The sequence below is a fragment of the Sceloporus occidentalis genome, unplaced genomic scaffold (genome assembly GCF_023333645.1).
Source record: "Sceloporus occidentalis isolate IW3139 unplaced genomic scaffold, rSceOcc1.0.p SCAF_6, whole genome shotgun sequence".
Classification (NCBI taxonomy): Eukaryota; Metazoa; Chordata; class Lepidosauria; order Squamata; family Phrynosomatidae; genus Sceloporus; species Sceloporus occidentalis.
Window position 1 is genome coordinate 2,885,951 of NW_028316986.1, and position 27,937 is coordinate 2,913,887.

The 27,937-nt window shown below is 43.8% G+C and overlaps 1 protein-coding gene across 2 annotated transcripts; it reads right to left on the reverse strand.

Annotated features, from left to right (window-relative positions):
* Nucleotides 1–931: 931 nt before the first annotated feature.
* On the reverse strand, nt 932–27,914 carry TRIM35 (tripartite motif containing 35). 2 transcript variants are annotated; one of them, XM_089528727.1, is made up of 7 exons: nt 27,740–27,914; nt 22,341–22,800; nt 16,724–16,819; nt 13,816–14,046; nt 12,665–12,687; nt 9,744–9,865; nt 932–5,420 (listed from the first exon to the last, which is right to left on the reverse strand). In XM_089528727.1, exons 1-7 carry the CDS (start codon nt 27,841–27,843, stop codon nt 4,849–4,851), a joined length of 1,608 nt encoding a protein of 535 aa, XP_089384853.1. In that variant the 5' UTR covers nt 27,844–27,914; the 3' UTR covers nt 932–4,848. The 2 variants fall into 2 exon arrangements, with proteins under 2 accessions (XP_089384853.1, XP_089384854.1); XM_089528728.1 differs by lacking the exon at nt 27,740–27,914 and adding an exon at nt 22,904–22,946.
* Nucleotides 27,915–27,937: the final 23 nt, after the last annotated feature.

Genomic DNA, 27,937 nt, shown 5'->3' on the forward strand with positions numbered 1-27,937 from the left:
GATTTCACACGTCATCGCACAAAACCCGCCATTTTCGCTTTATTTGCAGGATGCTTTAAATGTGCTTTAGTCTCTCTTTAATGCCAAAATTAGCCCCAGTGTGATAAACTGCAATGTTACACATGTTCTTATTTTACTTTGCTGGGACTTGAATTGCCTGAATTTGAAAACTTATCGGGGAGAACATTCTCTTGGTCCCATCAGCATCACAGGTGTATCTGCTAAGGTCAGAGGAAAGGGCCTTCTCAGTGCTTGCTCTCAGACTATGGAATTCCCTGCCATGAGAGGCTTGATTGCCACCCAGCCTCCTGTCCTGAGTTCAGGTTACGCAGTAGGATAATCAAATGTTTTGGCGCACCCATTTTTTGAAAGAGCGATGCATAGTTTTTCATGATGTCACAAGCAAAGCCTTCGCTATAATCTGTACAACACAGACTGATTTTCTTCAGAAATTCTTCGGGACACTCCATAATCTAATGTACGTCTGCAATATGATCCCTAGTGCCTCTTCCTTTCCTGAACCCAGTTTGGACATCTGGCATTTTTCACTCCACATGTAGGAGAAATTGTTTATGCAGAATTTAGAGCTTCACTTTGCTTGCATGGAAAATTAATGCAACGTTCCTATGATTACTGCGATCCATCGTGTCCACTTTCTTGGGGATGGGAATGTATATTGAGCATTCCCAAACTGTGGGCCAGTGTTTCATTTTCTACATTTCTCAAAAGAATTTAGTTAAAATTTGAGTGGATTCTGTTTCTTTTGCTTGAAATAACTCTGTGTTTTAAATGTTTTTATAATTGTTTGTTCTCTCCACTGTTTTAGTTGCATTTTTGTTTTTAATCCACACTGCTTTGATTCTTGCGTTGGGAGAAAGACAGGGTATCAATCAATCAATTAAATAAGTGAGATCTCACAAGTCTATATGCTTGCTATAATCAGCTGTGCCAATCCATTATGTAGGAAACCAGTTTCCTTTTCAAACAAAACATTTAATATAAACCATTTCACTTTCAATGCAAACATCCATAACAGGCTGCAAGGCAGTGCTAACTGTCCCTTAGAGAACAATCTATACAGTACTATGCTCAACAGTACTTTTGAGAGAGAAGACAAATTGCATAACACCTCTTGTAAATGTTTTAAAGCTTTCTCACAGAAGTTAAAGCCCTGTGCTTTAATTTGGGAATGGGTTGGGATAGATGGACAAATCCCAGTGCCCTGGAAGAAAGGTCCCTCTGTAACCTCAAATGGAGCCGCAGAAATAATGACTTAGGAGATGATTCAAAATGGGATGGCCAACTGTGCAATAAAAAAGACAAACAAACCACCCTGCAATTTCAGTCTTTTCAGTATCAAAATCAATGCTGATGGATAGAAACTGGTCATAGTTTGCAGCCTGGAGCCAAGCATTACCAAAACCCTAGGCAGGAATAGATATTAAGCTGCCTTCCAGGTGCTGTTGGACTACAACCTCCAGCCTTCTTCATTCCATTCACTGGGGCTGCTGGGAAATGCAATCCAACAATATCTGGAGGGACACATGATTCCCATCTGTCTTCTAGGCTGCTGTTAGGGGCACAGAAGATAGGGTGCGCTATAGTGTGCACAAATACACTAAAATACACACATAGAGAGAACTAGCAACCTCGATTCCAAGACCTGAATATGGTGCATGTCCATCCTAAATCTCCTTCCTCAACTCTGTGGCAACTCCTGATGCTCCAAAGTAAATGCTGGGAGATGAGTGCGCAAATTATTCTTCTTCCAGCTTATGGCTGCCAGAGTGAAAACTGGAGATGGCTTTAACGTAAGAAGCAGGGATTTCAGCATGGATTGCTTCTTCCCTGGTGGTGTGACATACAAAACCGGCCACCCACTTTTGCACAGCCATCAAAGGGAGAGGAGCCCTCTCCAGTCCCAGTTCTGGCAACCCTATATCCTACTCCAAGCTGCCCATGCCCAGGACATTTATTTCTGCTCTGCCATGCTTACGGCCATTTTTGGACCAGGGACCAAAAGCAGGCCTAAAATCAGCTGGATGATTTTGCTGCAAAATCATTTCCACAAACTATGGTGTAAACTATGGCATACAATTCCCAATAAACTATGACATCAAAGGGAATGACTGGGGGAATCTCCTCCACAGTCCTTTCTATGATGTGCAAAACCCATGGAAGAGTTAATTCCCTGCAAGACCTGAGCACATGCCGAATGCTCGAGAGAGGCGTCACCTCCTGATTGGGTGGTGATGACATAATGCTAAGCCAATCAGGAACTGCCCTGTCTATTTCAAGACTCCCCCCACCATCAATCCTCTGGCTGCTGCACATGGTGCAGGAGGAGGAGGGTTTAATAACGGCTTCTTTGGGGAGAGGGAGGAACACTTGCCAGATGGTTAGCAGGGAAGCCTCTTGCAACCACCCTCATTTCCCCTGCTCCAAATTATAGTGACAGCTCTGCCTTCCTACCCCATAGATGCTCCTCCAGATGTGGGGGGGGGGGGGGGGGCTGAAGCATGCTCAACTGAGTCACCTTATACATGCATGCCGCCTTGCATTTAGTACCTTCTTGGGTGTGGATTGTACAGCAGACAAAGCAAAGCACTTTCCCAACAGACCTGTTAAACAGAGTCAATTCAAGATATTTCATCACTTGGAGCGCAGGAGGATATGCAGACAACTGTCACCCACTCCCCCAGTCCTCAACTATTCTGTGCACAGGGAGGTTTGCCCCATAGAAGCCTTGCTGGAAGACTTTGTCTAAGACACACTGCAGAAATAATCCAGTTTGAGACCGCTTTAATTGCCCTGGCTCAATACTAAGGAATCCTGGAAATTGTAGTTTATTGTGGCACCAGAGCTCTCTGACAGAGGCGGCGAAATACCCCACAAATCTAGTTCCCAGAATTCCCTAGCACTGAGCCAGGACAGTTAAAGCAATCTCAAACTGGATTATTTCTCCAGTGTGTTTTGGACCTGGGTTACACCTGTCTGCTCCCCTGCTCCATTTCCAGGGCCACTGTGTACTCAGATGTAGTTGGATGCCTTCATGGGTGCATCGACACTGTAGAAATAATACAGCGCGACACCACTTTAATGGCCATGGCTCATTGCAACAGAATCCTGGGATTTGTAGTTTGGTCATGCGCCAGCACTCGCTGAAAAATCAGGCAGAATGCCTCGCCAAACTACAAATCCCATGTTTCCATAGCACTGAGCCTTGGCCATTAAGGTGGTGTCCTGCTGCATTATTTCGGCAGTGTGGATACATCCTAATTCTAGTTTTTATTACAGACTGGCACTTAAAGCAATCATAAAATAAAATAAAATAAAAAAATCAAAACATCCAGCCACCGACTTTAACAAGTATATCTATAGATCTTCGAGGACTATGGCCCTTATCTTACATTGTGGTGACCAGTATACTCAAAACAACAAGTTCTTTTGTATAAGGGTGAATTCGCACTATAGAAATAAGGCAGTTTGAAACCACTTGAACGGCCATGGCTCCATCCTATGGAACCCTGGGATTTACAGTTTGTTGGGGCACCAGAGCTCTCTAACAGCGAAGGCTAAATGTCTCACAAAGCTACACATCCTAGAATTCCATAGCATGGAGATACTGGCAATTATAGCGGTGCCAAACTGCATTATTCTTACAGTGTAGATGCAGCCTACAAACCACATAGGATTAATTAACGCAGTTTTACACCACTCTACCTGCCATGGCTCCATCCTATGTGGTCCTGGGATTTGCAGTTTTTACAAAGTCTTCAACCTTGTCTGCCAAACAGCGCTGACGGTGCCTCACAAAAAAGTACAAATCCCAGGATTTCATAGGATGGAGCTATTGCACTTGAAGAGGTGTCCAGCTGCATTACTGCTACAGTGTAGATGTGCCCCAAGTTAGTGAAAAGGGTCTTCTCTGGGTTTCAGTCTGAATCTTGAAGGAGACACCCAAGGTGCTAACCCTTATCCCCAAAAGTTCAGTGCTTTGGAAAACATCTTAAAATTCAAACTAAAATCCAAAATAGATTTGTGCGCGTGCGCACACACACACACCATGTTGACATCACTGACTGCCACACGGTGCAACTTCCAGGCAGATTATTGGTACCACTTTCTTACAATCTGCCTGAAATTAACAAATTTCACCCCACAAACCACAGTTTAAGAGTGTTACCTCCCCAGGGATTAGCTCCACGCATCCCAAATATTGAAAGGAAATCTAGCCCAGTGATCCCCAAACTTTGGTCCTCCATGCATTTTGGACTTCATCCCCCAGGATACCTGAACAATGGCTATGGTGGCTAAGGCTTCTCAGAGCTGAACTGCAAAATACTCAGAGAACCAAAGTCTGGAAATCTCTGGCCTGGGACAGACCGTCCGAAAAGGGCAGCCTGCCAGCAGTCTTTTTTCCTCCGGAAGGAAGCCACAGCCGCCAAACTGTATGGCTTTCCTCCAGAGGAAAAAGAACCCAAGAAAAGTTAAGCCGCAGAGGCAGTGTAACAAGTGCGCCACTGGCGCACTCGTTACAGTATGTAAGCACCATGCGGCAGTGTGTGGATGCCGCGTGGCGCTTACGTAACAATGGTGGCACCCATGTACACAGGACGCCACCATTGTTATGCCACCTGTAGGTTCTAGGGTTAGGGACCGTGCGGTTGCCGTGCAGTCCTTAACCTTAGAATCGGCACTGGTACACCACTTAATGGCGGTCTGTACTGTGCCTCTGGTAGCCTTCCTCGCTGCATGCATAAGCACATTTGCAAAAAGTAAAAAAAGAAAAGAATTTAGGGTCACACAAGATAATAAAGGGAAATACAACAAAGAACAAGGATATCCTCAGTTGGGATAATCCGCCTTTATAAGGACTTGAAGAGGACAGATCTTGAAGGGCTCGTTCAAAGACTCGAAGGTGTCGACACTGCAAAGGGAGAAATACGGGAAGACTTCTCCGAAGTTGTCATGGAAAGTGTAGATATGGCTCCTCCATTCAGCGTCATAGAACGAGAGCTCTCCTTCGTCACAGTCCAGCTCCACTCTCACCCGCTTGATGCCCTTCCGACGGCCCGTCTCGGACAAAACTGACTTGGAACAGAGGCTCTTCTTGTTCCCGGTCCCCTGCACGCGATACATGGACCCAAACCCCAGGCGGGAATCACACCCGATGCTCCAGTAATACCCACCAGACTTCCTGGCCACACCGACGTACCAATACTCGTTGTCGCCCATATCGACTTCCCAAGCGTGAGGCCCGGAGGAGTAACTTCTGGAGCCGAGGACGCATGGCCGGCCTGTGGAGAAGCGTTCTGGGACTTCCACCATCAGCTTATAGTTACAGGTGGAGATGCTGGTCAGGTCATCGGAAACTTCCAGCCAGCTTGTCGAGGTGTTGGGGTCGAAGCTGAACGGGACTAGAAAAAAAGAGACAGGAGAAAAATGAAAGAATGACTTAAATGAAAGAATAGAATCATAGCATCTTAGAGTTGGAAGTGACCAAAAGGGCCATCCACTCCAACCCCCTGCCATGCATGCTTATCAAATTTGTAGATGGCACCAAATTAGGATATGATATGATAGCCCTGTTTAAATATTGAAAGGATCTCATATTGAGGAGGGAGCAAGCTTGTTTTCTGCTGCTCCAGAGAACAGGACCAGGAACGATGGATGCAAGCTCCAGGAAAAGAGATTCCACCTCAACATTAGGAGGAACTTCCTCACAATAATTGCTGTTTGACAGTGGAAGATGCTCCCTCAACGGAGGATGATGGAGTCTCCTTCTTTGGAGGTATTTAAACAGGGGCTGGATGGCCATCTCTCAGGGGTGCTTTGATTCTGTGTTCCTGCATGGCAGAAGAGGGTTGGATTGGATGGCCATTCTTGGGGTCTCTTCCAACTCTATGAGGTGTTAGGCATGAAGAGTTATGAATACACCCAGCAATTCCCCACTTAAGTTAGAGAGCCATCCAGCAAGGAAGAAAGCTCAACAAAACTTCCATGAGCAAAGGCAGTATACCAGGCACTGGGACCTAAATTGTGCAGGTGAAGGAAAATGCTCTGCCCATGCAGTTCCAGATCCCTCCAGAGGAATGCTTCAAAGATACAAGACCTGCTGCCATGGCCATTTATACTAGCTGGAGTTGTGGGAAAAGCAGCAACAAAAGGGTGGGAGCGGAGACCACACTCCTGGATCTCCAGTGATTCATCAGAGATCTGGGAAGATGAGGTCACTTTTCTTCTCCCAGATACAGAATCACAGAAATGCAAATCTATGAAAATGTTGCTTTCCCAGCCAAGAATGAATCATATCACTATTTTTCTCCTTCCTGTGAGAAGTCATCAAAAACTGCATAGTGTATGAAGACTATTCACAGTTGGGGACTTATTCTGTGCATGTATGCTTCCCCCCTGCATTTTCTGCATGGAAAACAACATTTCTGCAGAGAAATCCAGTTCCCTCATTAAAAATAAGAAAAAAGATTGCTTTGTATGTGAAAATCAGCATGTACTTTATAGCCTTTGACTGCATAGATCATGAAAGGCTATGGCATGCCCTTAAAGACATGGGAGTGCCAACACATCTCATAGTCCTGATGAGGAATCTGTGCTCAGGACAAGATACTGCTCTCAGAACAGAAGGTGGAGAAACAGAATGGTGCCCAGTTGACAAGGCTTCATGTTATCGCCCTATCTGCTGAACATATGTGCAGAACATATTGTAAGAAAAGCAGTTCTTGGACACAGAAAAAGGAATGAAAATAGGAGGAAGGCATATGAACAATCTGAGATATGCAGATGACACCATAATACTAGTAGAAGAGTGTAAAGACCTAGAACAACTACCTTATCACACTAGAGGAATCCCGCTAGGAAATGGGATTTAATGCAGATTTAAAGTAGAAAAACCACGCAAATGTGGGATGTTTATCATATGATGTTTCTGCAAACCTGATATAACGCAAAAGTAAAGCGAACGTAAAGGGGGACAAAAACGACATCTTTTTACTTTTGGAAAGTATTTTTACTTTCGGAACTCTGCGAAAGTAAAAAAGGTGTTGTTTTTGTCTCTTTTATGTTCACTTTATTTTCACATTATTTCAGGTTTGCAGAATTGTCAAGTGATAAACCTCCCACATTTGCGTTTTTTTTCTACTTTAAATCCCATTTCTGAGCTAGTGTGATAAGGTCCTAAGAAAGGTCAAGGAAGAAAGTGCAAAGGCAGAATGATCAACATCTGCCAGAGGTTGATCATAGGATCATGCTGAAAGACCTACAAGTGCCTAGAAAAGAGTTTTCTCTGGGACTTTAGAGGTTCTCCAGCACAATTCTATGGTCAACATCTGGCAGAGTTGCGCTGGATGACCTAGAGATTCCTAAAGAGAACCTATTAATCAAAATGGCAAATAATCACATCCGCAAAAGTCAAAGCTGCAAATGTTGAGGGCCAACTGTATTCAAAACACATTGAAGGCATGTAGAGTTTTATCCTGGGTCTATTTCCATCAGTTATTCACACAGCAGACAATGTGAATCTCTTAGGAAGACTCAGAAAAACCCCTGAGATTGATTATCCCAGGTTAAGTAGGGGTTTGTTTGGGCAGCCCTTCAAAAGACTTAATCGGATGCATTTGAAATGCATGTGAACAACAATGATTCAACCTAAGCCATGTTCCCACTATCATTTAAAGCAAATTGCTGATCAGGTTATATTGCCGTCGTTCCCATTTGAAACCAGTTCCAATCCTACTGTGATTGGTTTCAATCACGATGAAGCGAGGCGAATGCAAAAAACCCCTGCTCTTTCCTGACACTAGTTTGGTGGTTCTTTTGGAAGGAATAGATTCCGGAGCGTGTTCAACAAGTGGGAACGACAGATCTGAATTGCATCATTCTGAGGGACTAATGGCAGAGGGGTGTTTACCATCCCTCCTCCGTTTTTGGGAGATCTGCCGTTTCCCCCCTCAGCGCTGCCTTTGTGCTTCTGGTGTGACCTACAGGCGCATGATTTTTTAAAAAAATGGATAGAAAATTTGATTCATTGATTTTGCAACTACTTGCAATTACTCAGGTGGCAAGCCGGGCAACTGGGCTGATGGCAGCACAATGAGGCAAGTAGCTGCAAAACCAATGCATCAAATATTCTATCAATTTTTTTTAAAAAAAAAATTAGTTCCCAATCCGGACTGCCGCGTACGTCACCGATGATGCGCAGATGATTGACATGCATTTTGAAGCAGCGCAAACTAGTGGAGACGACAATTGTGCCAAAAAAGAAGCATTACAAGGGGATAACGAAAAGATCCGCTTCTATAGTGGGAACGACGGACCTTTTGGAATCAATTTACCAACACGGAACGAACACGAAATGCAAACCGGTTTAAATGTAAGTGGGAATGGGGCCCTAGATTCTAGCAGGATTATTTTCACCATCTGAATAACCCTCAGGGCAACAATGACTGCATTAACTATGCACTGCTGCCCTCCTGTGGATACAAGGAGCCCCTTCTTGGACTGGATGGACAGTGCAGCTAGAGTCTCCCTTATCCGAAATGCTTTGGACCAAAAGTGTTTGGGATTTCAGATTTTTGAACATTTGCATATACATAAAGAGATATCTTGGCGATGGGACCCAAGTCTAAATACAAGATTCATTTATGTTTCATATACATCTTATACATATAGCCTGAAGGTAATTTTACACGCAATATTTTAAAATAATTCGGCGCATGAAACTAAAGTCCAAAATGCACTGCAGAAATAATCCAGTTTGAGACCACTTGAACTGCCCTGGCTCAATGGTAGGGCATTCCATTATCTGCTCTGTATTTTGGTTGTTTATCATGTAAAGCCCAGCTCCATCAGGGCTAGCCTGAAGAAGAAGAGCCCTCCCTCCGGTCCCTCTGCCTTGGTCCAGGCCTCAGAGGGAGAGAAGAATGCTGGACTTGATCCTCTTCCCCTCCACCATTCCCTTCTCCTTTTGTCTCGTGTCTTTTAGATTGTAAGCCTGAGGGCAGGGAACCGTCTATTATCCCCTCTGTTGTAAGCCGCCCGGATTCCCAGTGATTATTATTATAGCGCCATGTACTTATGACGCTATATAAATAAACTTTAATAATAATAATAATAATAATAATAATGGGAACTGTAGTTTTATGAGACATTTAGCCTTCTCTGTCAGAGAACTCTGTTGCTGCAATAAACTATAATTCCCAGGATTCCATAGCATGAGTCAAGGCAGTTAAATATGACATCCCTTCAAATAATTAAACATGTCTATTGTATCACTTCTTAACCTTCTCTTCTCCAAGCTAAATATCCCCAGTTCCCTGAGTCTCTCCTCATAGGGCTTCATGGTTTCCAGACCCTTCACCATTTTAGTTGCCCTCCTTTGGGCACATGGTTCCAGTCCCTTTTAAATTGTGGTGCCCAGAACTGGACACAATATTCCAGGTGGGGCCTGACCAGAGCAGAATACAGTGGCAATATTACTTCTCTTGATCTAGACACTATACTTCTATTGATGCAGCCTAAAATCACATTGGCCCCTTCAGCTGCCGCATCACACTGTTGATTCATGTTCCAGCACTCAAACCACCACACCATGCTGGCTCTTAGTTTTGCCTTAGGGTCACCATAAGTTGGATATGACTTGAAGACACACAAGAACAACAACAGCAGCAACAATTGCAGCCTCAGCTACATTTAACACAGATTACCCAGCATGTGAAGCAACCTACCCACTTTGATGATATCTAGCATCTTCTTCCAGACCTTATACTGCAAGGAATCCAAGTATTTGGTGACTTCTACTAGGGTGCCCAGTGGAATAGCTTCGGGTTTTTCTATGGTCCAGGCGATTCTGGAAAGCACAGTCCAAAAAGGAGAAAGACTCCAGTTAAGAACAGAGCAGCTTTTTGAACAGTTTCAACATATACGGTGGTGGACCAAAAACAGTTTGTGTATTTGGCACAGAAGGCAACAACAATTCATTCAAAAAGATGTGGACTTTTTTAGAAATGACAGAGACACGGGCATGTTTCTGATGTTGAGAGATTGGTGCTATTCCTGCAAATTCTCTGGTAGAGTTAAAGGGATGGTCATGCATTTTGCAGATGCTTAGACAGGCAATGTATCCACACTGCAGAATTAAACCAGTTTCACACCACTTTAGCTGCCAGGATATACAGAATCCTGGGATTTGTAGTTTGGTGAGGCACCAGGGGTCTTTCAGAGACCAGGCTGAAAACCTCACCAAACTCCAAATCCCAGGATTCCACTGGAGGGCACCATGGCAGATAAAGTGGTGTCAAACTGCTTTAATTCTGCAGTGTGGAGACCTCCCGCATCTGGGTGGCTAGCCCTGATGGATAAACTAACTTTTTCAAACCAATAAGGGAAGAAGAGAGGTTGCAAAGGATCATTTTGAAACTGTATGGTATCCCCTTATTGCATTTGCTTTGGAAATGAACTTTGTAGAAGGATTTGTCATTTTGGAGTGACAAATTGTAACTCAGGCCCGGACCGGTACATACTTTCCATGTTGTCCGGATTGGCGGTGGTGGTGTTTTTTCCTCTGCAGCTGCCAAACCATGCAGGGGCGGCATAACCAGTGCGCACTGGTTATGTAAGTGCCGCGCAGCACTTACATAACAATGGCGGCACCTGTGTATACAGGGCACTGCAATTGTTACGGCGCTGCGCTGTACTAGGGTTAGGGACCATGCAGTGCTGCGCGGTCCCTTAACCCTAGTACAGGACTAGCATGGCGCATTAGTGCCGTCTGTACCACACCTCAGTTTGTAATTCACTGGATTGTCTTAGTAGCTAATGATAACAGAGACCGACTATCTTAAGAAAAATAATAAAAATTGAAAAAGGGAGAGAAAAGAGTTATAGGGGGAGGGATATAAATGTTTGTAATTCCTTGCAAGCAAGAACAAATCATTCAACCATTTTTCTCTTAAAGTTTTTCATTTCTCAGTCATCAAAAACTGAGCAGTTTGCAAAGAGCATTTGCACTTTGGGGCATTCTGTGCAATTCTCTTTCTTTCTTTCTTTCTTTCTTTCTTTCTTGGCAGAGCACAACATTTTTCTGCACAGACTAAACATTGCTCCCAGGAAACAGCAAAGCAACTCAAGTAGAATAAACCACAAACTGCAAAGATACTCCCCGGTTTTGGGTTGAGACTTGTTTTTCGGCCATTTTCCAAACATTTTTTAAATATTCTTTCCATCTCGGTTGTGGGGCTGTGAAAAGGTTTTGGTTTTAGAACTGAAGATGCCAGAGATTGACTCTGAGTTGCAAAAGCACAAGTCAGTTCAGTTGTGCTGGTGAATTAGATAATGATCAAGGGAGACAGAGGATCTATCTACACTGCAGAAATAATGCAGGTTGGCACCACTTTAACTCCAAAAGCATCTGAGGAAGCAGACTGAAGTCTATGAAAGCCCATGCTGCCAACTTCGTTCTTTCAGTTAAGGCGCTCAAAGGCACTACAAGATCTCTCTACATACGGATTCTACAGACTAATTTGGCTATAATTAGGTTTCTACCACTTTAACTGCTGTAATTCCATCCTATGTAATCCTGAGATTTGTAGTTTTCCAATGCATTCTCTGCCAAAGTGTGTTGGTGCCTCACCAAACTACACAAACTACACATGATTCAATGCGATGAAGCCATGACAGTTTAAGGTGGTGTCAAGTTGCATTATTTCAAGAATGTGGATGCACTGTGGATGCATTTTTTGTTTTGGGGGTAGGGAGAAATATAGCCAAGAAATCAGCCTGGGGATTTTGTTTTTTTAATGGGGGTGTTCACAGCGCAGGGGGATGCATAGAGGGCCACAAAAGTGGCAAACTTAAGAGATTTATTAGACTACGTAATAGTAGTACACGCAGGTAATACACGATTGTAAGCATTATAATTAAGCAACCGTGACGGATGCATTTTCAGACTTAGTGGCCTGATACCAAAAAGGATATCAGAAAAGGAAAACTATGTCTTCTTAAAAATATTTTTAAACTAATAATGTCAGTCACCCCATTGGGAAGTTGCATTTGCAGATGGAAATTATGTTCTTAAGGAAATCACAATCGCTTAGTGTTTCAACGTTAGTTTATACGTCGGTTTTGTGGTGGCTTAACATATAGTGTTTTTTATGATGTTCTGCTCATGTGGTCATGACTATTTGTTTTGTTATGCTTTTTATATTTGTTTATTTAAAAAATTAAAAAAACCTAAGAATGTCAGTAATGAATAAATAAATATAGTGGAACTTGGGTCTGGATAGAGCCATAGGGCTTTATCACACAAGGGAAATTGGGGGTTTAAACAGTGATTATGCCATGAAAATTGTGCGATCGCGATTAAAATCTTCACACGACGTCACGATTAAAGAGACATTATCCTGGGAATAACCAGGCAACAAACAGCAACAAATCATTCAAGGGGAAATACTGGTTATTCCCTAGTTATTCCCAGGATAATTACTTTAATCGCGATGTGTGTGAAAATCTTAATTGCAAATGCACTATTTTAATTGGATAGGCACTGTTTAAACCCCCAATTTCCCCCGTGTGATAAAGTTCATACTTTTCCTACCCAATATGTACACCAATGGGTTTTCAAGTTGTGATAGAAAACACGAAAACCTACCTGCGCTTCCGGCTTTTGTGTTTCTGGGGGAAAGAGAAAAGAAAAATAAGGCAAGGGGACTCCATTTTACAGTTTGTTAATTTTCAAGACAATGATAAAAACAAATAGCTGAAACCAAAAATTCTAGAACTATGAGAATACAATGCAGCATGGTGGGCAAAAAGCAGAGCATTATCCACTGAAGGCATGTGTGGCTCCTGATAGTTATAGAATCATAGAGATGAAAGAGATCCCAAGGGCCATCCAGTCCAACCCCTTCTGCCATGCAGGAACTCCCACTCAAAGCATCCCTGATAGATGGCCATCCAACCTCTGTTTAAAGACCTCCAAGGAAGGAGACTCCACTACACTCCGAGGGAGGAGTGTGTTCCACTGTCGAACAGCCCTTACTGTCAGGAAGTTCCTCCTAATGTTGAGCTGGAATCTCTTTTCCTGGAGCTTGCATCCATTGTTCTGCGTTCTAGTCTCTGGAGCAGCAGAAAACAAGCTTCCTCCCTCCTCAACTCCCTTCAAATACTTAAAGAGGGCTCTCATATCACCTCTTAACCTTTCCTTCTCCAGGCTAAACATACCAGCTCCCTCAGTCTTTCCTCATAGGGCATGGTTTCCAAACCCGGTCAGAAAAGCAGGTCTAGATGGACTTGAAGGCATGTTATGACCTTAAGGATTCACCCCAGGAGTGGGCAAAATAGGACCCCAAGGCTGACTACATAAAAATGCTGGAGGACCTACAAATGCCTAGGAACTTCTAGGTTCTCTAGGAACTCTATGGCCAACGTCTGGCAAGAGTTACGCAGGAGGACCGAGAGATCCCTAGAAAGAAATTTACAGCGCTTTATAAATAAAGGTTAATAATAATAATAAAGAACATATTAATCAAAATCGCAAGTAATCAAATCTGCAAAGGTCAAAGCCACAAATGTGGAAGGCCAACTGTAAAAGAAAAGAAAAGAAGTGTAGAAACACCCTGAGACCTGCTCTGCCAATTCAAGACAGTGGGAGGGTATGTCTTTGTGATGGTGATGGGATTGCAAGAACTTTCTTCTCTCCTGAGGATCTCAGGGCTCAGGTGGACTCATCAGAGAAGATGCAATCTCTCTGAATTACTGTATGAATGAAAATAATCTTCCCTTTTGGCCTCTCATCCTTACCTTGAGGAAGGAGATGTCATCATCCTTCATGTCGTCCTGCAGCTGGACCACTTCTTGCAGCAAGACGTCACTCTCCTCCGACAGCTTCTTGATTTTGTCTTCAATCAGTTCCTGCTTCTTCCGGGTCTCCTCTCTCAACTCCTCCAACATGGCCCTCTCCTCGCACCGCAAGAAATCGTGTAACTCCTCAAACTGCTTTTTAATCTCCTTCTCCAGCTTGCCACTTTCCGCCTGGTTAGGGGACAGTGAGGAAAACCAGGGGAGAGAGAAAGGGAAAAAAGAACAAACTAAGCGGTTATCTATACGTTTTGTTTAGCAAGGAGACTATGCGAATAATCTCACTTATTCAGTTAGTCTCAAAGGTGCTACAAGATCCCTCTATGCACTGATTCTACAGACTTAACATGGCTATATCCTTGAATTCATGCATTCCCCGATCTGTTCCCACTACTTTTTTATTGGAACTGCTGCTCTTTGACGTCACATGCGTCAGCACTGAGAATAAAGATGGAGTTGAAGATGCAGATGTGTTCAAAACACGTTCAAGACATGCAGAGTTTTATCATGGCTCTATCTGCACCCATTATTCACACAGCCGACAATGGGAATCTTTTAAAAAAAACCTTGGGAAAACCCCCACCGACATCAATTTTCCTGGGTTTTGGGTGTTTGTTGCAGCCCCCTTCCCCCCCAAAAAAAAAACAATACCCATAATCAGATGCATTTGAAATTCATGTGAGCAATGCAGATCCAACCCACATTTTACCAAGATTATTTACACTATCTAAATAAGTTCCAGAAAAGGGGCAACATTTGAAATGCAATGCCAACCTCCCAATAAGAGAATGAGAAATCTAAGCCAAAAAGAAGGCAACTGGTGGATGGGTGTGAAAGATCTTTTCTAAAATCATGGCAATAATAATGATGAGGAATGTGACGATATTACAAGAAATGAGGCTTCCAGACCTGACAACTCAGGGCTTATCTACGTGAGTTATTTACTTCAAAATCCCCCAAGTTATAACAATAATAATGTTTATTTATAATGCCTTTTACACCAAAGGGTAGACCATCAAAGATATACAGTCCCCTCTTTGAACTTGCGGGGATCCATTCCAGACCTCCCCACAAGTTTGAAATCTCGCGCATATTCAAGCCCCATAGGCTTGAAAGGGCATGTGCATGTTGGGGGGGGGGGGTCGCACATGTGCACCCCATTCAGGTTAATAGGAGTCACCCCTCCACAGATTTCCAAGTCCACACATTTCAAGTCTGCGGACTTGGAGGGGCAATTGTATAATTAAAAATGGATGATATAACGTAACACTATAAAATGCTTAAATACTAAAATAATACAGTTGGCTCCCCACATTTGCGGCTTTGATTTTTGTGGATTTGATTATTCATGGATTTGATTCATCTGTTCTTTCTAGGAATCTCTAGCATGACTCTGTTGGCGGAGCTAGAGATTCCTAGGGAGAATATTTCTCTAGGTATTTGTAGATCCTCCAGCGCAATGTCACTGTCAACATTTGCCAGATCTTGACCAGAGAATTTCCCTGGAGGACCTGGAGATTCCTAGAGAGGTGTTCTCTCAGGTAAAAGAATATAGTGTTTTTTTATTTGCGGTTTTCCCACTTTCATGAGAGTCGTGTGCCCCTAACCCCAGCAAATGTGGAGGGCCCACTGCATACTAATATACTAAAACAAACTCTTGCATCTGTCACTGCATGCTGTTTATATGATGCAGGGCCAAAATCCCAAATCAGGTGTGGACCTTTGTCACAACGTTTGCATCCGATTCAGCCTTTCCTCCCCTTATCCAAATTTAAAAACCCAAGTTTACCCAGCTTCATAAGTTGCTCCCCATAGGGCTTTATGGTTTCCAGACCCTTCACCATTTTGGTGTCCCATCTCTGGACACGCTCCAGTCAAGGTCTGCTGTCCCAGCCCAGGATTTCCTCTGCCCCATCTCGGATTCGCCCCTTTTCACTCGCTGTCCCTCACTCCTGGAACCTTCTTCCCCCGCGAGACACAAGGGCCCTTATCACTTCTTTAACCAGCTTCAAAACAGAGCTGAAGACCATCCTGTTCAGAGAAGCCTTCCCAGGCCTTGCATAATTGTCACTTGCTATTTGATGTTCTTTTGTTGCCTGTTTTATTGAATCATTTCCTGTATTGTTATGTATTTTATATGTATTATCCTACTAGAGAGGCAGGCTAGCTCCAACAGGCCTCCCTGGAAGATGATTAACCATCCATTAAGAAGCCAAGCCCTCCCTCCAGTCCATCTGCCTTGATCCAGGCTTCGGAGGTAGAGGAGAACCGCTGGCCCTCATCCCCTTCCCCACCACCACTCCCTTCTCCTTTTGTGTCGTGTCTTTTTAGATTGTAAGCCTGAGGGCAGGGAACTGTCCAATTAAAAAGATTGCATGTACAGCGCTGTGTAAATTTACAGCGCTTTATAAATAAAGGTTAATGATAATAATAATAATAGTCAACATCCTTTTTGAATTTTGAATTGTGGTGCCCAGCACTGGACCTGGAGTGTTCTGACCCATGAAGACAAGCTTTCAGTGGCTTCTCTTCCCCAGAAAATGAGGAGTATAGAGAGGTGGAAGGCCCCAAAAACAGCCTTGGGGGAGCCACGTGGCCCCAAACCCACACCATGCCCACCCCTGAGATAAGAGTGAAGGATGCCTTCAAATCAATTGCTTCCGTTTACAGGGTTATGGCAGTTAAAGTGTTGTTTCTGCAGATGCAGCCTAAGACATCTCTAACCTACTGGCCTCCTTGCCTACCTGATCTGTGGCCCCACCGGATCATGGCACAAAGGGACTTCCAGATATATCCTGGCATCGCAGACCAGCTGCTTTGCCCACTTGGAGCTCAGAGGAATTTTGCTCACCTTATTGTGGTTTGCAATGAGTCTGTAATCCGACTGCATTCTTCCAAAGTCTTTCACCTTGTCCCGCAGGGAGTTCTCCATGTCCTTGCACTTGGCCTTGTATTTTAAAAAAGGAAAGAATATGGTAAGGTCCTGTTCGATATGTCGCGGCAAGAAACATCTATGTAAGACATTGGAAAGATGAGAATATACCTGAAATTTCAGATTGGTATCTGAAGCTACAAGAAAATATGGAGAATGATAAACTCACACAACTACTCAGGAATCGATCAGTCAAAGAATTTGATAGAGATTGGTCGAAAATCACAACCTACTTGAATTCAGTCTAAAGAGAAAGGTTCTGTTTAATAGATTTATTTTGTATTATGCACTTCTCCTTCTGAGAACACGACCTAAGCATTGTTGGAAGGCTTCAGTTCAGATGCACGGTGTCTGTGATATCCACAGATATTCAGGGGTGGTGGTGTCCAGTGGGGAGAGTAGAGGAATAAAGTCTTACATGGGAATCGCAAGGGCATCTAGAAGGTCCCCATGTTAGGTAGAGGTGGGACAGGTAGACGACCTCCACAGTTGAGCTCTTCTGCCATTAAGCCAAGCTGCATGCTACTGCCAGTGGCAAAATGATCCTAACCCAACATTCAAACTACTACACCACACTGGCTCTCTTTCTCCTGAATACATAACTGGAAATACCTTACTCAAGGAAGGTAAAAAGGATCTAATCCTTAGTCCTGACAATGGCAACTCATCTCCAAATCCAGCTCTTTCTCTCTTCTTCTGAACACAATCAGCAGTTACAGCCCCTTTCCTTCACTGGGCAAAACCAATACTCTTAGGAGTTACACATGCTAAGCCCTTGTGTCTAGAACAGGGGTAGGCAACCTGCGGCCCGCGGGCCGGATGCGGCCCAGCAAGGCCTTGGGACCGGCCCCCGCCCAGTCCTGCCGCCGATTGCCGGCGGGGCCTTTGGGGGGCAATTGTCTATAGAAGCCTCAGAAACATGCATTTATATTAACATTTTTTAAAAAAATCAGCAAATTTTTTTTGCATGTCCTCCATTTTTTTAAAAAAAAGTGTCTTCCATTTGAAAATTTTGTCCTACATTTGTCCTGGTTTATTTATATATTTATTTTTTTAAAAAATATTTAATTATTTATTTTTTGGTTTCGGCCCCCCAGTTGTCTGAGGGACAGCAACCCGGCCCCCGGCTCAAAAAGGTTGCCTACCCCTGGTCTAGAAGGAACTGGCTGGATTGCTGTGAAGTCACAGAAGAGTCACAGAAGTTTTTTTGTTTCCAATGCCCTCCCCATAGAATCATAGAATTGGAAGAGACCACGAGGGCCATCCAGTCCTACCCCTTTCTGCCATGCAGGATCTCTCAATCAAAGCATCCCCAACAGATGTCCATGCAGCCTCTGCTTAAAGACCTCCAAGGAAGGAGGCTCCACTACACTCCGAGGAAGGAGTGAGTTCCACTGTCGAATAGCCCTTATTGTCAGGAAGTTCCTCCTAATGTTGAGGTGGAATCTCTTTTCCTGGAGCTTGCATCCATTGCTCCATTGGGTCCTATTCTCTGGAGCAGCAGAAAACAAGCTTGCTCCCTCCTCAATGTGACATCCCTTCAAATACTTAAACAGGGCTTTCATATCACCTCTTAACCTTTTCTCCAGGCTAAACATTCCCAGATCCCTGAGTCTTTCCTCATAGGGCTTCTTGGTTTCCAGACCCGTCACCATTTTGATCGCCCTGCTTTGGACATGCTCTAGTTTCTCAATGTCCTTTTTGAATTGTGGGGTCCAGAACTGGACACAGTATTCCAGGTGAGGTCTGACCAAAGCAGAATAGAGTGGCACTATTACATCTCTTGATCTAGACACTATACTTCTATTGATGCAGCATAGAATTGCATTGGCCTTGTTAGCTGCTGCATCACACTGTTGACTCATGTTCAACTTGTGGTCTACTTGGACTCCCAGATCCCTTTCACATGTAGTTTCATTCAGCCAGGTGTCCCCCATAATCCTATATCTGTGCATTTTATTTTTCTGCCCTAAGTGCAGTATTTTACATTTCTCCCTATTGAAGTTCATTTTGTTAGCTGTAGCCCAACTTTCTAGTTTATTCAGGTCATTTTGAATGTTGATCCTGTCCTCTGGAGTATTAGCTTTTCCTCCTAATTTGGTGTCATCTGCAAATTTGATAAACATGCCCCCAATTCTGTCATCCAAGTCATTGATAAAGATGTTGAATAGCCCTGGGCCCAGGACAGAGCCTTTTGGGACCCACTGGTCACTTCTCTCCAGGAGGAAGAGGATGATGAGAATGATGTTTATTTATATGCTGCCTTCCTCCCAGTACAGGGTTCCTTCTCATCATCTTGGAATAGGCTATGTGGCCAATAAGAAAAACCAAAATGTAACTAGAACTGGCCAGATGTCCATTTCTGGTTTTGGAGGGGAAAAAGGATGACTTAACAGCCTGGATCTATTTGTTCTAATCTGCTCTGGTCATTCTTAGATCTTGAATCATGCATCCTGCTCTCTCTCCCACAAACTGAAAGTCAGGAATGAACATGAGGTTTGCTCCAAGTGACTCATGGCAGCTCATACTGTGGCAGAGGCAGACGGGAATTCGGGCTGGAAAAAGTGACTCAGGCTTCATGCGCACGCACAAAAGAAAAGTGCCAACTCCCTCGCTGCAACTTCAAGACCATTGCACTCTTCATTGCTTCTTTTGCAAAAATATATCCAGCGATAGCCACCAACTCTTTCTTTTCTTTGGTTGCTGCTGACTGCCCTCAAGTCATTTCTGACTTATAGCAGCCCTAAGGCAAACTTATAATGGGTTTTTCTTGGCAAGATTTGGTCTGAGGGAGGTTGCCATTGCCTTCCTCTGAGGCTGAGAGAGTGTGACTTGTCCAAGGCTGCCCAGAGGGTTTACAGAGACACCAAAACTTCTTGGTACTTTTCTCTTCCCATAAATGATCACTGCTTATTTGCATCAAAAGAGACAGTATGTATCGTGGTTTGGGTGTTGGACAAAGACTCTGGAGACCAGGGTTCGAATCCTGGCTGGGAAACCCACTGGATAACCTTGAGCATGTTGCACTCTCTCAGCCTCAGAGGAAGACAAAAGCAAACCTCCTCTGAACAAATCTTGCCTAGAAAACCCCAGAATAATAATTTTTAATATTGGAATAATAATTAAATTCTGTTTTAATGTAACACTTTCCCATGTTTTTAATTATACAGTTGGCCCCCCGTTTTCGCAGGGGATCCGTTTCGGTCCCCCTCCAGGAAAAGGGAGACTCGCCAATATTCAAGCCCCATAGGCGTGAATGGGGCACATGCCTGCGAGCGTGCGTGGAGTGCATGCCACAGGGGCATGCCCCATTGAAAACGACGGAGGTCACCACTCCGTGAATATTGAAGACCACAGACCTCAAGTCCACGAGAAAGGAAGGGCAACTGTACTGTTTTTAATCTTGTAAGCTGCTCTCAGTGCCAGCTTTGGGAAATGGGCAGGACATAAATAAATATAATACAGTCAGCCCTCCTTATCCACGGATTTTTATCCACAGATGCAAGCATCCACGGATTGAAAATATTTAACATATATATGAATCTCAATAGGCAAACCTTGATTTTGCCATTTTATATAAAGTTACCGTTTTATTCTGCCATTGTATATAATGGGACTTGAGCATCCACAGATTTTGGTATCCACAGAGGATCCTGGAACCAAACCCTAGTGGATGCCAAGGGCCTACTGTAATAGTAAATAATATGATAGCCTTAGGGTCACCGTAAGTCAGAAGCAACTTGAAGACACACAACAACAACAATCTAGATCAAGGGTGGTTAAAACCTACCAGATTTGGTCCTCAACCTCTTCAACTCTAGGTACGAGTTCAGGATCCTCCCAGACCCAAAGGTGCCCAGACCAAAACCCAAGACCCAAAGACAATGGGCTCCTGATGATGTCTTTAAGAGTTAGGCATTAAGTACCAGCCAGAGTTGCTCTCAACTTTGTCATTCCAACACTTTCTCATACAGTCCTAAGGGGTCCTAAGGGGCGGTGCGACACCACCCCTGTCCTAGCCGGATCAGGGCCATGGCAACCGTACACTGATCCAGTCTTTCCAGGGCACCATAATAGTGGTGGCATAGCTTGAAGGTGCTCCTTCAACACTGCATCATATGGACACAGCACCGGAGGAAAGCCACGATGCCACACGCCATGCGGAGCAGCATGCGGTGTCAGGGTGCCCTGGGGGCAGAGTCAGGGCATCCGTCATCTGGACACAACACCCTGACTCCGTCCCCTAGCCAGCTTTTCAGGACAGTCTGTACAGGCTCTCAGTTTGCAGCAACCGGAGTAAGCTGAGAACAAAGTGGGAGGAATAGAGAAAAAACGGGATGTTTTAAAAGCAGCTGAAAAGGAGGGAAGGCAGAGGAATGTATGAAAGGATGCCATATTTTTATATTTAGATTGTAAGCCTGAGGGCAGGGAACCATCTGACTAAAAAAATTTATGTACAGCGCTGTGTAAACTTACAGCGCTTTATAAATAAAGGATAATAATAATAATAATAATAATAATAATAATAATAATATTGTGGATGGAGCAAAGACATGGAGCAATGCATTCAAGCTACAGGAAAACAGATTGCACTTCAACATTAGCAAGGACTGCTTGATGGTAAGAGCTGTTCGACAATGGAACAAGCTGCCTTGGAGAGTGGTGCACTCTCCTTTTTTGGAGGTTTTTAAGCAGAGGCTGGATGGCCATCTGTCAGGGATGCTTTGATTGAGAGTTCCTGCATGGCAGAACAGGATTGGACTGAATGACCTTGTCTCTTCCAACTCTACGATTCTATGGAGTTTATCACACGAAGGAGATCAGGAGTTTATCCTGTGAATATCCCAGAAAAATTGCGTAATTACGTGAAACAATTTCACACGACGTTGCACAAACCCCGCTATTAAAGTGGTCACAAAGAAGCATCAACATGCATCTTTTTACTTTTGGGATTGCAGTGCCAATGCATTTCCGATACTGCTTCATTTGCGCAATTGTGTGCGATAACCATTCAGTCAATGACTTGCCATTTTCGCTTTTTTTGCATGATGCTCTAAATGCACTTTAATCTCTCTTTAATACCAAAATTAGTCCCAGTGTGATAAACGCCATTGATTCTATTATTACTGTATATACTCATGTTTAAGTCTAGAAATTTAGGTCAAACTTATTCATGGGTCAATACAAGTATTGTATCTTAACTCTTATTTAAAAGAAGGAACCATCCCTTGGTGAAAGGCAAGAGTATAATCTGTCCTGGAAGCACTGACCCCTTCTAGTCTCTCATCCATCCAGCTTTAAGAGTTATGTCTGCTGGAATTATGTAAGTTCTTTGACATTGTTTTGCTTTGCTTCATCCTTTAAATCCTTTGCTACATGCCCCGACTTATCCACAGGTCATATCAAAATTCATAATTCTGATCCCCAAAATTTGCCCTCGACTTATACATGAGACTGACTTGTAGTTGAGTATATACGGTAAATAGGATTGTCCTTGCCAAAATCAGGGCAACCGGAGGAGGGTCTGTGTCCTTACCCTGTAGGTCTTTGCCACCTCGGCCACAGGTTTCATCTTGTGGTCAGCATGATGCTTAGCGCTTTGGCACTCGAAGCAGACCAGCTCCTTGTCATCCAGGCAGAAGAGCTTTGCCTCCTCCTGGTGCAGAGGGCAGAGGCTGGAGGAAGCCTCCCCATTTCTCTGCTGCTGCTGCTGTTGCTTCTTCTCCTGCCTGAGAAACATCTCCACAATGTTGGCCAAGGTGTGGTTGGTGCGCAGGTCCTCCGGGGAGCAGGGCACCTTGCACACGGGGCAGACGTGGCGGCTTTGGCTTTCCCAGGACCGACTAACGCATCCTTTGCAGAAGTTGTGCCCACAACTGAGGGTGGCCGCATCTTTGAAGGGTTCGTAGCAGATGGGGCACAGCAGCTCTTCTTTGATGGTGGCCGTGGGCAAGGAAGGGGCACTGGGCAAGGGGCCTTGCTTAGCCATGGCTTTGCTAGAGAAAAGAAAGAAAGCAAAAAGAGGAATAACTTACAAACAAGATCCTTCTAGAAAACACCCAGGCGGAGAAGAAACCCAGCTGCAAGGAACTCCCTCACCAGCTTCTGACTCATCACAGCTGTTGGCAAGTCAGATGTTTTTTGGGACCAAGCCCCACCTTCCCGGATTCCGCCTTCCTCCACTTAAACCAGCTGCAGAAAGCCGGTTTTGCTTGGCAGCATGCACAACCAAGAAGGAAACCTCAAGGGGTTATTTCCAGTCTCTCTCTCTTTAGCCAGAAACGGATTTCCCTTCAACAAAGATGGGATCTGTGCAACAACAAAGGGTGTGTTTGTCTGCCTGCAGAGGAAGCCGACAAACTGAACGCAAGCCTGAAAAACTTGCTTTGGGAGTCAGTGTTGATTTCCAGTAAAGATTCTTCCTAACTGGACAAAGCAATTTTGCAAATTTTGGAGGGACAAAGGGACCCTGGAACTATTTTTAAGAGGAAGGCTTGACATTGGAAGGCAGGTTATTATAACTTTGACTAAGGGTTAATCTGTACTGCAGAATTAATGCAGCTGGACACCACTTTAACTGGTATGGCTGAGTGTTATGAAATTTTGGGATTTGTAGTTTGATGAAATATTTAGCCTTCTTTGCCAGAAAGGACTGGCGCAGCTACAAATCTCAGAACTCCATAGGAAAGAGTCATGGCAGCCTCTAGTATGATGCTAGCATTCTAGTTAAAGCGGTGTCAAACTGTATGTTTTTCTGCAGTGTAGATGTGACCTAAACCTGTATATATTGTATTGCAAATACTCATATGCATGAGCGAGGGAATTCACAGCAAGAAGTCCAAAGCGGATTTACATAAAATGGTTAAACTGATTAAAAAACATTTCAAAATATATACTTCCTGCCATAGACTCCCACTGTACACACAGCTATGAACATTGCTCCCTTTGCAAACAAGGAAAACGAAACAGACAGCGAAAGGGTGAGAAATGTGGACGTTCCCTTCCCAATCCCAACAGATATGAAAGGCAATGTCTTTCTACAGTGGGGCCTTGGTATCCATTTGGGTTTGGTCTCAGGACCCTCTGAGAATACCAAAACCGGTGGATGCTCAAGTCCCCTTTATATAAAATGGGATCGCAAAATGGTGTCCCTTCTATCAAGTGGCAAAACCAAGGCTTGCTTTTTGGAACATTTTTTAAAGGAGTTCAATCCTTGGATGCAGATGCTTGACTGTACTTGCATTGCACTGAAAGGACTCATTTTAAGGACGGCTTCACTGTCCCCAGTTTATTGTGGCACCAGAGCTTTCTGACAGAGAAGGCTCAATGTCTCACAAAACTACAATTCCCAGGATTCCCTAGCATTGAGCCAGGGCCGTTAAAGCGGTTTCAAACTAGATTATTTCTGCAGTGTGTTTTGGACCCTTGTCAATAACCTCCTAAGCAGGTTCCCTTGAGAGTAAAGGCTTGCATGGTGCAGCAGTTTGAATGTTGGGTTAGGACTTGGGGAGACCTGGGTTCGAATCCCAGCTCAGCCATAAAAACCACTGGGTGACCTTAGGCGAGTCACACTCTCTCAGCTTCAGAGGAAGGCAAAGGCAAATGTGCTCTGAACAAATCTTGCCAAGAAAACCTCAGAATAGGTTTGCCTTTAACTTGGAAAAGATTTGGAAGGCACAGCCCAACAAAGCCTTGATGTCCAACATTAATATTATAAATATTATTATTAAGTAACAGTATTGTTGCTATTGTTATTATTGTTGTTCTCATTTATTCATATAATGCCATGGATGCACATGGCGCATTGCAACGCAACAAAACATTTACAACTGCTTCAATATAAAATACAAAGATACAATACTAAAATACCGTAGTGAAGTACAATAGTAAACTACAATGCAAAACAACAACAACAACAACAAAGGGTTATGGACACAAGCACAAAAAAACCCAGATAACCTCCACATTTCCAAAAATGGAGTTGTGTCGAGTCTCTTGAAATATGAGTCAATATGACACAGCTCCAGCTTCCTGGGGATAAAACCCACATCCTGAGATGGATGGTTTTCATTACATTAAAATTCATTTTAATTTGCACATTGCCTAAGTTTTTTGGGACTGAAAAATTGAATATATCTGGATACAATGGAACAGATTGCAGCGGAGGGTGATGGACTCTCCTTCTTTGGAGATCTTTAAACAGAGGTTGGATGAGCATCATTTGGAAGAGTTTTAGTTGTGTATTCCTGCATGGCAAAGGGATGGACTATATGGCCTTTGGGGTTCCCTTCCAAAATTTTATGATGCTATGAGGATGATGGGGGTTATAGTACTCTGCAGTCCCTGGAAAAGTCAGACGTGGAAAGGGATCCTCAGAGGTGGCTTTGCCAGATCCTTTCTCTGAAATACAGCTTTACAAGCAGGAGCTTTAGTCTAGTAGAATAAAAGTCACTTCCTCGGAAGAAAAGAGCCATCATAATTTATTTTTTGGTAGTTTTACGTATGTTTACTATTATTATAATAAAAACATGTAAAATTATGCAATAAAAGTAAGACAAATGTCATAAATTAAGTAACATTTACCACTGAAATTAAAATGACTTCCACTCCTCTGTCGCCTGACGTTCTTTGCTAATATATTAGATTTCCTGACTGTACAAATAATACATCCCAATACTATTTATACTGTGTGTATGCGAGGTTTTAATCGTTTTGTTTTAATAAGTTTTTAAAGAGCTTTTATTTGAGAGCCGCCTTGGGTCCCTTTCTAGGAGAGAGGCAGCATAGAAAGTAAATAAATAAATAACAATATTTTTATTTATTATTATTATTATTATTATCAATAATAATATTTTCTTTTTTAATGTTGTGTTACAATAGTATTAGAATGTATTATTTATATAGGATGAATTAGGAAATTATTATATTATATTGCTTTAGATATGCAAAGGTAAATAAAGATAAATGTAAATGATACCTCCTTGCAGAAAATGTAAATACAAAGGGAAAGCAGAAGAAGATGAAGAAGAGTGTCATAAGAATTAGCAGAAGAAGAATTCGCTGAAATAAGGAAAAACGACAATTGTATTATAAATCATTCTCATTTTTCCCTATTTCCGCCAATTCCGATTACACTCTTCTTCATCTTTTCTCCTTCTATTTTCTATTTGTATTTATAGTTTCCAAATGGAGGCATGGTTTGCATTTATCTTTATTTACCTTTGGATATCTAAGACAATCTCCAAAAAGAAAACAGTTTTATATATCTGTATTTATATGTGGCAATGCAATACAATGTTTAATCTAGTGGGGTTTTCCCTGGTCTTTAATCCATTATACTATATACACTGTCTCCTTCACCCTGTATGTTTTTGAAATATAGGTAAATGAGGCGTTGTCATAATTTTAAAAACCGTTGGGCTGATTTTGGGCAGAGAAGAAGGAAAGCGAGGCCTTGCTTCTTTCCATAAAGGGCCGTTGGTGGTTCCTGGAGCGCTTCCCAAATTTGAACTTTTCTGGGCGAGAGAAGAGAAATTCAAACTCCTGCAAAACGGCGCTCATTGCAAAATGTTGTGCAGCATGGATCCCTAGAGTTAGGAGGCAAGACAGTCCCCAAAATTATGTACATCCAGAACATATTAAACTATCATTCCACTTTACAGCAAAGAGATGGAGGCTTTATGATATCTGCATGAATGAGCAAGCATTAACCCAGCCCTTCTAATATATGAATGTAAGCCAGCGGCAAGGCCAGGTGTTGCACAAGGGACCTGCACTCCTTTCTGCCTCTCTGCGCTTGCAAGTTGCCTTATGAACTTAATAGGGTTTTCTTAGGCAAGGAATCCTCAGAGGTGGTTCTGCCAGTTCCTTCCTCTGAAACACAGCCTGCAGCACCTGGGGTTCCTCAGTGGTCTCTCATCCAAGGACTAATCAGGGCTAACCCTGCTTAGCTACCAAGGTCAGAAGGGATCTGGTCCCCTTGGAGTTTTCAGGCTACTGACTTACGGCGACGCCATGCATTTCTTAGGGTTTTCTTAGGCAAGGGACAGTCAAGAAGTGGTTCTGCCAGCTTCCAGGATCAGATGGGGTCTGGTGCCTTTGGCATACATTTGGTTGTGTGCATGCATGTGCCTTCATGTCGCCTGTCAACTTAAGCATTTCTTAGGGTTTTCTTAGGCATGGAGGACTCACCAGGTGGTTTTGCCAGTGGTCTCCCCTCCAAAGACTAACCAGGGCAGATCTTGCTTAGCTTCCAAGATAAGACAGGATCTGGTGGCTTTTGGGGGATGTAGGCACTACTTTTAGTACTTGACCCCCAGTTGCCATGATCCACCTGGCATCACTGCAGGCACCCAGCACCAGAACATCCCTGGCAGAAGAGGCATCCTTAGGGCCACCCAGTCCAGCCCCACTGGGCTCCATAACTGTGTCTCCCTCATTGAACAGCATCCTGGAACTGATGGTCAGCCGAAGCTATGCCCCAAGGACCATCCAGTCAGGCCTGGCTGAGTGGAACATGTGGCCTCAATGGAGAGGTCTTTAAGCAGAGGCTGGGTGGCTATCTGCCGGGAATCCTTTGATTGAGAGTTCCTGCATGGCAGAAGGGGGTTGGACTGGATCAGGGCCCTTGGGGTACCTTCTAAGTTTAGGATCCTGTAATTGGATTGGTTTTGGGGGTCCCTTCCAACTCTAGAGTCTTAGGCATTCCTGCATGGCAGAAGGGGGTTGGACTACATGACCCTTAGCAGCCCCTTCCAACTCAAGGGCCCTATGTATTCCTGCATGGCAGAAGAAGGGGTTGGACTGGAATGCTTTTGGGGCTGCCTTCCAACTCTAGGATGCTGGGATGCTGGGTCTTCCAGATGCTAGTCCTCCTAGTAGACAGCCCCGCCTTGCCCAAGAAATGCCCCTGCTGCTGCTGCTGCTGCTCCTTACCTGGGGCTGGCACTGCCAGGGGCAGGGAGGCACCTCCGGCAGCAGCTCCTGGCCCTCCTCGGCCGGAGGCTGCGAGCCAAATCGCCCTGGAAGTAGCCAGCCATGCGCCCAGAGCACCAGCACCGCTGCCTCTTGCTAAGCAATCTCCTGCCAAGAGAGAGAACTTCCCCTCCGCTCTGCCTCCCTTCTTTCGCCTTT

What these genes read in the sequence shown, in the direction of transcription:
- TRIM35 (XM_089528727.1), bottom strand. Translation starts at nt 27,843, where the DNA reads ATGGCTGGCTACTTCCAGGGCGATTTGGCTCGCAGCCTCCGGCCGAGG. An exon ending in AGGTGGCAAAGACCTACAGG is followed by an intron (nt 16,820 to 22,340) that starts GTAAGGACACAG and finishes TTAAAATACAAG; the next exon opens with GCCAAGTGCAAGGACATGGA. An exon ending in ATGACATCTCCTTCCTCAAG is followed by an intron (nt 12,688 to 13,815) that starts GTAAGGATGAGA and finishes TCTTTCCCCCAG; the next exon opens with AAACACAAAAGCCGGAAGCG.